Source organism: Eubalaena glacialis, chromosome X (genome assembly GCF_028564815.1).
Source record: "Eubalaena glacialis isolate mEubGla1 chromosome X, mEubGla1.1.hap2.+ XY, whole genome shotgun sequence".
Lineage (NCBI taxonomy): Eukaryota > Metazoa > Chordata > Mammalia > Artiodactyla > Balaenidae > Eubalaena > Eubalaena glacialis.
In genome coordinates this window covers 122,609,363-122,621,349 of record NC_083736.1, presented here as the reverse complement: position 1 = coordinate 122,621,349, position 11,987 = coordinate 122,609,363, and the positions used below count along the sequence as shown (strand labels likewise).

Here is an 11,987-nt window from a genome sequence, read left to right as displayed (position 1 = left end):
AAGGCCATTCACCACCGCCCTCTGCCTTCTACAGATACCTGGATGAGGGCCCCGACCACCTCCCTCATCATTTCATTCTAAATACCTCAGTGCTGAGAGGATCAGCAGGAAGAAAGGTATCAAGTGCTTCCAGGGTCCCTAGGTCTGTGTTGGCATTCAGGCCTCTGCTTGCTGCTTGGAATTCCTTGACAGAAAACACTGCAGTAGTGGGTGCTCAGGAGAGAGGCAACTAGAATGGGGGTACTTCTCCCAGGGCAAACACTGAACCCTCTCTTCCTGTTCCAGAATGAAGTTCCCTGAACCCTGGCTTGGTTGTTCATGTAGACAGAATGGTAGCCACAGAAACTGCCTCGAACTTAGTAATTCTCTCTGAGCTCCCTTCAGAGGACCTGAATACTCTTATTTTCCGTCTCTCCTGAGAAAGAATGGGAGAAGGACTCCTGGCCATCACGTATTTGCTGAGCACCTGATACCTGAAGAATTTAGATCACAGAGGGTGGGGAAGCTGAGTAACCAGACAGATACAGACAGAAATAGACAAGACAGGTAACTTTAGATATATGAGAACTATTTCACTCTTTTATTTATAAAGAAGTCATTATGGATCAGTCTTGTGCCAGGCACTGAGGATACAATGCTGAATAAAACAGAGTTTAGATTCCTTTTTGTGAAACATGACATGTGCCCCTCCCAAATTTTGCTGATGATAGATTCCTATCACTGGGTGCCTCATCATTTTGTATTCTTGTATCACCTCTAGGGCCAAGCTCTAGCTGCTGACTTTCTTCAGACTGGAGACACTGGACACGACTCCCTTCTCCTGTGGAGTTTCTGGTGTCTAAGAAGGCTTGACCGCCTGCTAAAATTTCTCCTGCATATGCTACAAGTATAAGGCTGCTCACCTGTGTGGGTTCTCTGGTGTTTAATAAGGTGGGAGTTCTGAATGAATCTTTTCCCACATTCATAACATTTAAAGGGTTTTTCTCCTGTGTGAATTCTTAGGTGGGTGTGTAGATTTGTGTTATGACTGAAGCTTTTCCCACACCATGAGCATCTATATGGTTTTATTCCTTGGTGTGCCAGTAAGTGCTTATTAAGATCTGAACTCCACCTAAACCTCTTATCACACTGTTGACATTTATAGGGTTTCTCTTCAGTGTGAATTCTCTGGTGCTTAATTAGGTCAGAGCTAACTCTGAAGCTTTTCCCACATTCCTGACATTTAAAAGGTTTCTCTCCTGCATGGCCTTTCCCATGAAGATCCATACGTTTTGGAAGCTCTTGTCTGCAAGTTGTAAGTTTCTTTCTTTTCTTCCCTGGAAAAGCTCGATGCCGTTTCCGTACCCTGTGTGTACCACCATGATTTTCTTTGCCCGTTGTTTTCTGGGCAACTTTCATTCTGGCCTTTCTTAATACTTTGCATCCTGATGCTTGTATTTCTAATGTCGAAAGAGATATAGGTTGGTCATTTCCAGTGTCATTTTTGAGCTTTAACCCTGTTGGAATAAACAGAAGAATCAGACATCTGATCCCAGAACAAGAAAACTGTAGGAATGAAAAGAAAAATCAATGATGACAGCTTTTAAAAAATACAAGAACAAGTGATTTCTGGTCCAATCTGGACAAAATGGCACAGACCCATTTCTCCCTGATTCTCCTTGCTAGGCACAACAACAAACCCATTCAAGAATGCAAGACACAATGATCAGAGAATTCTAAAAAGTGGTAAAAAGAAGGCAAAATGGTTTGGGACCCCAGAACTACAAGAGTAACACAGCAGGTGTCTTACATCCCCATACCCAAAAAAGAAGGCAAACCAGATCTAGTGTTTTCCAAACCTCAACCTAGCAACAGAAGGCTACCTGGATAGGCTTATTCCTTCCCAAATCTGAATGGGAAACCTTCTGACAACACTAGAACCCCAGTGAGGAGACACCAAATTAGGCATGCAGAACTAGCAAGAGGGACCTAGCCACAAGTGGCCGGGCCCAGGAAGCCTCTTCATCCCTACAGGTCAGAGATTCCCACTGAGAGACACTCTGGCCTAGGTAAATATCTTCCTCACCATCAGGCAGCACCAGCGGGGACACAAGGGAACCCTAGCAGTACCATATAAACCAAGGAGACCAAAATAACACTATAAAGGCTCTGAAAATTAAACTGTCACTAGACACATACTCCATAAAAGTAGGAAAGAACCTGTGTGCTAAATTAAAACAGAGTGACTGCCCATTAAAATATTTAAATCGGACCCAGACTCTCCTAACAGAATAGACAAAATGATCAGGATGCAATAAAAAAAATAACACATCAAACCTAGAACCAAAAAAAAAAAAAATCACAGCTTGAGTGAGAAAAGGCAATCTGACAAAAATGGAATCAGACTAGAAATCAAAACCAGAAAGACAACAGAAAAATCTAAAAATATATGGAAATGAAACAGTATACTTCTAAAAAATCCATGATTCAAAGAGAAAGTCTCAAGGGAAATTTAAAAATACATAGTTAAATGAAAATGAAATTAAAATATATCAAAATATGTGGAATGCAGCTAAGGGAATGCCCAGAGGAAAATGTATAGCCCTAAATGCTTACAATAAAAAAGAGGAAAGGTCTCAAATAAATAATCTAAGTTCCTAACTCAAGAAACTAGAAAAAAAGCAAAATAAAATTAAAACAAGTTGAAGAAAGGAATAATAAAGATCACAGAAGAAATCACAATCAAACAAAAAGCTTATTCTTAAAGAAAATAAAATTGATAGACCTATATCAACACTGACAAAAATAATAGGAGAGAAGATACAAACCATCAGTGTCAAGAAGGAAACTGGGTATATCTCTACACATTCTGCAGCAGTTAAAAAGATAATAAGGGAATACTATAAACAACTTATGTTCATGAATTTTAAAAGTTTGGGAAAATGGGCCAATTTCTCAAAATCCACAAACTACCAGAATTCAACCAATATGAAATAGATAATCTGAATAGCACTCTGACCATTAGAGAAATTGAATTCATAATTTAAAAGCTGCTAAAAAAGACATCTCCAGGTTCATATAGTGTTACTGGAGAATTCTACCAAATATTTATAGAATTAACACCACTTTTATATAATCTCTTCCAGAAAAGAGAAGAGGAAGAAGTACTACCCAAATCATTTTATAAGGCCAGTAATTACCCTGATAGCAAAATCATACAAAGACAGTACTAAAAAAGAAAACTACAGACTAACATCTCCCATGAACTTAAATACAACAATCCTCAACAAAATACTGGCAAACTGAATGTAACAATAAGTAAGAATTATATGCCATGATCAAGTAGGATTTACTGCAGGTATGCAAAGCTGGTTCAACATTTGAAATCAATCAACATAACCTACCATATCAACAAGCTTCAAAAGATCATAATCCCATTAACTGACACAGAAAAGTATTTGACAAACCCCACATCCATTCACGATAAAAAACACTCAGAAAATAAGGAATTATATCGACTTGATAAGAGTATCAACAAAAAAACCTGTACTAACATCATAGGTAATAGTGAAAGGCTTAAACTTTTTATGATAAAATTGGGAATAAGGCAAGAAGTCGGCTCTCACCACTCTTATTCAACAAAGTACCAGAAGTTGGCGCTACTGCAACAAGGTAAGAAAAAGAAATAAAAGGCATTGCAGATCATGTGACTGTCTATGTGTAAAAATCCCAAGAAATCTACCAAAAAAACTTCTTAGAACTAATAAGTGAGTTCAGTAGGGTCACAGGATAAAAGAACAAAAGAAAATTAGTGGCACGCCTATACAAAAACAATGAACACGCAGAAACCAAATTTAAAATAATACCATTTACAATTGCTCCAATGAAAATTAGCTTCTACATACACGTAACAAACATGCAGAAGATCTGTACACTGAAAATTACAAAAAGCTGATGAAAGAAGTCAAAGAAGACCCGAATAAATAGACATACTGTGTTCACTGATTAGAAAGATCAACATAGTAAAGATATCAATCCCCCTCAAATTAATATATAGATTTAATGTAATTTCTAGCAAAATTCCAACAAAGTTTATTTTAGACATAGATGAGCTTATTCTAAAATTTACATGGAAAGGAACAGGCCCTAGAATAGCTAAAATAAAATTTTATCTTGACAAAAGAATAAAGTGGGAAGAATCACTCTACCTGATAGATATTAAGGCTTCCTAAATTGTATAGCTACAGTAATCAAGACAGTGCAATATTGGCAGAGGGATAGACACATAGCTCGATTGAACAAAATAGATGTACACAAATATGCCCATCTGATCTTTGACAAAAGTGCAAAAGCAATTCAGTGGAGGAAGGCCAGTCTTTTCAACAAACGAGGCTGAAGCAATTGGACCTCCATAGGCAAAAAAATGAACTTCAACCTAAACTTCATACCTTATATAATAATCAACTCAATAAGAATCATGGACTTAAATGTAAAATTATAAAACTTTTAGGAAAAACATAGAAAATTTTCGGGATCTATAGCTAGTCAGACTGCTAGCCTTGATAACAAAAATACAATCTGTAAAAGGAAAAAATAAAAAATTGGTTATCACAATTCAAAACTTTTACTCTGTGGAAGCCCATGGGAAGAGGATAAAAAGAAAAATATACAGCCTTGGGGAAACTCCTTGCAAACCACATATCCAAGAAAGCACTAGAATCTAGAATCTATAAAGAACTCTCAAAACTCAACAGTTAAAAAACAACTTAATTAAAATATGGGCAAAAGCCATTTCACTGAAGATAACATAGAGACAGCAAATAAGCACATGAAAAGCTACAAAACATCATTAGCTATTAGGGAAATGCAAATCCAAACCACAATGAGATAACACTACATACTTAGCAGAAAGGCAAAAAAAGTATTTTTTTAAAAATGGTGATACTACTAAACAACGGCAAGAATGTGGAGAAACTGGATCACATCCATTGCTGGCTGAGAATGTAAAATGGTACAGCCACTTTGAAAAAGTTTGGCATTAAACATGTAATTACCACATGAACCAGCAATTGCACCCTTAAAGGCATTTATCCCAGAGAAACGAAAACTTATCTCTACACAAAATCCTGTACGTGAATGTTCACAGCAGCTTTATTCGCAATAGCCAAAAACTGAAGACAGCAAAAATACCTTTCGATGGGTGAATGGTTAAACAAATTGTGGTATATCAATATCATGGAATGCTTCTCAGTTCATCTGAACTACCGATACACGCAATAGCTAAGATGAATTTCCAGGGACTTATTCTGAATGAGAAAAGTTAATCCCCCAAAGCTACATACTGCATGACTCTATTCATATAACATTTTTGAAATGGCAAAATTTAAAAACTGTAGAACAGATCAGTGGTTGGCACAGGTTGGTGATGGGGTAGGATGTGGGAGGGAAGTGTGTGTGGTTATAAAAGGGCAACAGGAGGGCTCCTTGTGGTTATGTAACTGTCCAGTATCTTGATTGTGGTGGTGAATGCACAAACCTCCACATGTGGTAACACTTTATAGAACTAAATACACACACATACAAGGAAAAACGGAAACGTGAATAAGGTCAGTGGACTATACCAGTATTAATATCCTGGTTGTGATATTATATACTTTTGCAAAAGTTATCATTGAGGGAAAATGGGTAAAGTGTACATGGGTTCTCTTTGTATTACATTTTAAATATGCATATGAATCTACAATTAACTCAATAAAAAGTTTAATTAAAAAAATACAGGAACAAAATCTTAAAAATGTTAAGCTCCTATAAAGGTTCCTATCAAGGAATCTTCTCCTCTTCCTATGTATACACTTACCTCAAGGAGACTCTCCAAGACTGTCCTTGAACTCTTGGGGACCTCGGGTCTATGGTTCTTGCCCTTGTGCTAAACAGATCGCTTTAAGTTTAGGGTGCAACGATAATGTTCTGAGAATAAAACTTTGAGGTCATGGACTGCCATCTTAATTCCAGACTATTTTCAGGAAAAGTGAATGACTCTTTTATACTTTTATTTACTCCCAACATTTAAATGGGCAGAATCTTAGATTCCACATCTTCTTTATACTCTACTGTGGTTGTAGGTGGATATGCAATGAGGAAGCGAAGAACTGAACCTATAAGGAGGACAGATGGAAACGACGTGGAGGGGGCGAGGAGTCCAGTGGTATTCCAGCAGACCTGCTTAGAGATGAGGTGGCTTAGACCAGATGGTGAGAGCAGAAGAGGTTGAGACGTGGTTGTATTCGGCACCTTTTGTTAAAAACTTTTTTATCTTATACTGGAGTATAGTTGATTAATGGCATTGCAGGACCTATTCTGAAGACAGAGCTCAGGGCACTTGCTGACGGATCGGCTGGGGGGGTATAACAAAAAGACCAGAATAAAGGATAACTGAGAGGTTTTGGGCCTGAGCAACTGGGTAAGTCGTGGTGCCCGCTACTGACATGGAAAAGATATGGGAAGAGAGGATTTGCAGGGCGGGGCAGGAGTATGAGAGATCAAGAACTCTACCTAGAATAAAGAAGTGAGATGTGTATTCGTAAAAAGCTCTCCGGGTGGTCTGGATATGCCTTTCCTTTTCCCCACACCATCAAGCTGAGAACCAACCCGCCACTGGAACACTGGGACTCTCTCACAGGAGTTCATTTTCCATGAACTGAGGACAGGACAGATTGCACAAGTTCTACACAAAGGAAAGGAAGAATCTTTACCTAGAGAGGTGGCAGTCGCATAGTTTTCCTGCATTACATTATTGTAGAGGATCTTCTGAGAAGGGTCCAGTAATTGCCATTCTTCCTCGGTAAAAAACAAGGCCACATCTTCAAATGTCAACGGACTCTAAAGAAGAGAATAAGTTGTAGTTCAGTACTTGCCACGACAGAAGCCGTCCTATCACTCATCTCCGAATGACACGGGAGGCCAGTCACTGAAGACGGTAAGAGTGTAAGATTTAAGGGAAAAGAAGTGAGATGGCAGAAAAGGAAGGCACCAAAGAGATCAGTACACAGCTTGGGAGGTGCCCAATTCCCACAGGGCCAAGCCTAGTTGCCTAGAGAACACCTGGGGCTAACGCACCTCAGAGCACCTGCCGGGTACGGTGGGTCATGGGTAGCAGAGAAAAGCAGACAAGGCCACGTTCAGGCTGCCTGGAAAAGCTGGAAAGTACAGCTCACCTGGGACTCAGGCAGGATGAGCTCAGATGCCGTCTTCCAGCTTGGGGTGCTTTGCTGCTCAGAAAAGTCTAGAATCTGTTGAGCAGGCACAGCTGTGGGGGGAAAAGAGCCAGAAAAAAATTTCTCTCTTTTCTATATATGAATACCCTGAGCCAATTTCTACAATATAGGACTCCTTCGGTAAAGATGGCTCACCTTCGTGTGCGTGTGTGTGTGTGTGTGTGTGTGTGTGTGGGGGGTGTGCTGTGCCAGAAGTGGCCTTCTCCTTGCAAACAAGAACCAAATATCCACCACTCCACAGAACTGGTTCCCAGTTGACTCTTTCCACAGATTTCATGAAATAAAAGGAAATCCATTATGTTTTTCCTCTCATAAAATAAATTCTTCGCTGAGCTGGGCAAGAATTAGAGGTGTTTGAAAATGAAAGCCTCAGGTCCTCCAGTGTACGGTAGGAAATGTGGGAGATTTCTTTCATTACTTTTTTCCTGGTGTACAACTCTCTTCCCATTCTGCCAATGACAGCCCATTTCTGATCCCAATTTCTCCTCTAACTTGTAAGGGTGAGATGACCCCGCCTGTCCCTGCTCTATCTTCCTCTCTCCTCTCAAATTTCTAAGGAGCAAGGTCCACATTGTGAATACCAGGGTTCTGTGATTTGGATGTTTCTGTACCACAGAATGACCCTCACCTTCACCCACCACTGGCCTACTGTACTCCCGCCAGAGAGACATCCTAACTGCCAGCAGGGCTGGGCAGCTGGAAAATTCCCGTGACATTCTAGCTGAACCAATTACTACCACAGCTCCCAGGAGAAGAGAATTATTATGAAGCTCCTCACCTCTTCCACATAAAAGCTGGGTTTCTTTCTGAGTATTCCAGCCCAGCTGTTCTTGCAGTACCCGGTATGTATTCCAACATTCTTTCTGGAACACATCCATTGGTTGGGGCTCTGCTGGCTTCCACATAAAGCCTGGGGCCACTGCTGTTCCTCCCAAGAGCAATGCCTCCTCTCCCAGCTCATGGGCTGTGACCTAGAAATAATCCCCATCCTCATTAGCAAAGAACTTTTGGTTTTGGGGTGGTGGTGGAGGAACAAACAAGACTAGAGCCCAGGTTTGGGGAGCGTGTAACGTTAAAGGAAGTCATTTTTAAAAACGAAGAGATACTGCACCATGGTTTTCTCACAAGGAACTATACACGTGATCTAGGAAGATCAGGCTAAAATGAGAGAAGCTGCGACCACTGCCGGCCTCCAGCCCTCCACAGATGGCCACAGCTCAGGCCACGAGCAGGGTGGGGTAGGCTGCCTGTCCTCTCGCTGCCTCCATTCTCTTGCTTTCTAGACTTGGATCCTTGACCTAGTGGATTTGTATCTTCTAGTTTTCTCTAAAAAAATGAGGACGCGAATAAAAAAGGTTTTCCTGTCAGTCAGATTTTCCAATCCTCCCATGCCCAGGGAACAATTTCATGGAGAAAGGGGATGCAGCGGAGGGAAAAACTGGGGGAAGAGTTGGACCCTAACTTTCCTCCATATGCTTCAGCTGTAATAAGACACCTGTGTTCCTCAAGGTGGACTCTCGAGAAAAGGAAGTGTGCTGCCGTCTCCCAAGGACAGACCTTGGTTCCCCACTCACCAGCAAGGCCAAGGCCGAGCACTGAGGGAGGCCACAGGGCTCTTTCCTCCTGGCCCTGAGATGTGTGTCCCCACCACAGAGGGCACCACCCCTCAGCACTTTCTCTCCACTTTTCTGTTGGCACTTTTCTTCTTTCCGTAACCCTGTTTCCCTTTTTTCTTTCTATCTCTTCTCTTCCTCTGCAGTCTCCCCAGAGATGTTTGATTTATACTTCGGTTGCTACCCTCTCTTGCCTTTGATCTCTAAGTGCTGTCCACGCTTTCAGGTTTTTTTCTCCTTCCCCAAGTCTTTCTTGCCTTTCATTTCTCTGTTGCTAAGTCCTGTCTCCTCGGCCATGCTAGACCAGGCCCACCACCCTCAATTCACCCTGGCCCTGAAGAGGGCAAAACGCATTTCTTTTCTCGAAGGCCAGGTAAGACTCCCAGGAACTCCGAAACCTGGAGGCTGACTGTCGCTGCAAGTCTGTGATTTCAGATCGCACTTAGCTGTTCTAAAGCAACAACAGAAGAGTGACCTAATCCATCCCATTCTCCAATTAGCAGCCCCCGCCCCGGACCTTTACCCTATTTCAGTGTACACGTAAGGAATCTTTCCGCTCACCTCATTACTTATTCCACCAGGTTCTTTCTGAAAACGGTCTACCAGGGCCACAGCCTCTCTGATGCTCTGTGGATGATACATCTGCACCCAGTTCTGGATATCCCTGGGCAGAATGGTCAGGAACTGCTCTAGCACCAGCAATTCCAAGATCTGCTCTTTTGAGTGGATCTCTGGCCTCAGCCACTGATGGCATAATTCCTGCAGTTGGCTGACAGCCTCAAGTGGTCCAGGTGCTTCACGATAATAGAAGCTCCGGAAGTGCTGGCGAGCGCTCTCAGGACCAAGACTGTCCATCTGTGGGCTGGATTTCTTACTCTGACTGGAGCTCTCTTTCACAGACCCCTTAGTCTCCCACAAAGCCTCCACGTGTGGGTACAAGCATGCATTCACCTTCAGATCACTCATCATCATTTGCTCTAGGAATAGTTTTACTCCTATGTGTGACATCCTCCTGGTGCCACCTTTGACAACTGAGGCCTTGTCAGGCTTGGTACAAAACCAATGAGTGGATCTTCTCCCCAAGGTCACTGAGGGAGGGCAGAAAAAAAAAGTACACGTCAAGAAGAAAGCCACATGACACATATTTACTTGCTATTTATAGTTATCAGAGAAGAACGAACAGAAAAGTTCCTGTCCTGCCTCGCCTTTAAAATCAACTGCCACTCAGGATGACTCAAGACTACTTCAGGACATGTTTTTCCCCTTTCCTTTGTTACCCAACTTTGAAACAAAGCACGGCTCAGGGAAGACAAATGTCAGGTGATCACTTTTTCTTTTTTTTTTAAGGTTGATGGGTGAAAAAACTGGCACCCATCCACTAAAATGAGCTTTGATATCATCCAATACTTAATCTGTGTGCCCCCTGTCCCACCTTTACAAATGGGGCATATTTGACTTTCACTAAATTGTAATAGATCACCCCAGTTTTTTGTCTTTAGTCAGGGGGAAAACAACTTCTCTGCCCCTTCGTCCTCTTATGGAGACTGATGTCTTTGCTTCATGGAACATTTGATATTCTTTTCCATCATATTAATATTGGAAAGGAAACTGAGGCGGCCAGATCAGAAAAGAAGTAAAGTAATTAGAGAAAAAGTAATCTTATTCCTCTCAGCAAGTATCTCCCCACTAAGCAGTCAGATGGCGTCAACATTGGTTTTTTGGGGAAGACTTATAAAGGGCACTGAGCGGCTTTGTACCTGTGTCTGAACATTTTTGCTTACTTTACTGGAAAAACTGACAGTTGGCTTTGTCTACAAGATACCCAAACGTCAAACTGTAAAAAAGGAAAAGAGAAACGGTGACGATTAAGGTTCTTCAGAGACAGGAAGGGTCCTTGTAAACGTAAGCCTTCTCTTGACTTTACACTTCCTCAGAGTCATAGAGATCTTTAAGCAAGGCTGAGGATGGCCTTGAGAGTCTGATTTTCTCGGAGGTGATACAGCGGAAACAACAACAAAGTTCTTTCAAGGATGCCACCGGTATTCAAAGAAATAATTTGGCTGGTTCCTTGCTGCCTGTCCAGGCTCAGGAGGTACAGGGACACTTCCTATTTTTCTTTGTCAGCCAAAACTAATGTCTCGGAAGCTGAAATGACCCTTTCTCCAGTGATATGCTCATACGCCAGCGGAAACGGGCAAGTTTCGCTGGGCTCATTGGTAGGCCTTACGCCCCATCCCCCATCTACACCTACAAGTGGGTCCAGAAGGCTGGACCGACCGCGAGGACGCCCGCGTGCACTCAGCACACCGGCAGCCTCCGAGCGTGCTTCGGCAGCAGCCCTGGGTTATATCTGCACACAGGGTACAAAGAGGTTGCTTCCGGAGGTTAGAAGTGGCCTCGCTGAGAACAGGTCCCGCCGGCTCTCAGGCCGACCCGCCGCCCGGCAGCGACGCCACCGCGAAAAGGAAAAGGCTGCGCGCCCGCACCCCCGCTCGCCGCCACGCAGCTGGCGCGTGCGGCCGGCATCTCTCAGGGGCCCTCCTGTTCAAACCCAGAAGGAAAAGCAGCCTGTCGGTTACCTCCACCCAGCTCCGGCTTCCGTGGACGCCACTTCCCTCTTTCTCGGCTCGGCTATGAAGTCGCCACGCCTCCCGCCCCCACGGGGAGGAAGGAGGGTCCGGTTCCCGCGCTCCCGGGGGCGATGTCGGGAAAGCGCGAGGCCCCGCGAGCGGCGCGCCAAGACGCCGGGGTCCGGGAGCGCGGGGGCGTTGGCAGCTCGGTGTCCAGCCCGAGCGCTCTAACGCCCCAAGACCCTTCCCCGACTCGCCATTTTGGGGTCTCGGGCTGTGGACTGGCCCCAACCGGAAAAGGAAGAATGCGTTTCCGGTGGCTCCGTGACAGCCACGCCCAGCATCGCCCTCCCTCAGTCTGGGGAGTCGCAGCGCAGCGACTCCGGAACGGTCTCGCGGGTTCTTCCCATCCCGGGTTTAGCCCCGGATGCAAAAAAAAAGAGTTCTGGTCACCGAGTCTCGGGCCCGCGGGAGGCCTAGCGGCGCCCCGAAGGCGTCTCGTCGCCTGGGAACGATGCAGCCTGCTGACGCGCGACGCCGTGATCTCGGAC

At 43.6% G+C, this 11,987-nt stretch overlaps 1 protein-coding gene across 5 annotated transcripts; it reads right to left on the bottom strand.

The window, feature by feature from the left end:
• Positions 1-551: 551 nt before the first annotated feature.
• ZNF75D (zinc finger protein 75D) lies at positions 552-11,535 on the bottom strand. Of its 5 annotated transcripts, XM_061177858.1 has the most exons (6): positions 11,446-11,535; positions 9,428-9,954; positions 8,032-8,224; positions 7,194-7,285; positions 6,732-6,858; positions 552-1,496 (listed from the first exon to the last, which is right to left on the bottom strand). In XM_061177858.1, exons 2-6 carry the CDS (start codon positions 9,872-9,874, stop codon positions 787-789), a joined length of 1,569 nt encoding a protein of 522 aa, XP_061033841.1. In that variant the 5' UTR covers positions 9,875-9,954; positions 11,446-11,535; the 3' UTR covers positions 552-786. The 5 variants fall into 5 exon arrangements, with proteins under 5 accessions (XP_061033841.1, XP_061033842.1, XP_061033845.1 ...); XM_061177859.1 differs by lacking the exon at positions 9,428-9,954 and having other exon boundaries at positions 11,446-11,519; XM_061177862.1 differs by lacking the exons at positions 7,194-7,285; positions 9,428-9,954 and having other exon boundaries at positions 11,446-11,519.
• Positions 11,536-11,987: the final 452 nt, after the last annotated feature.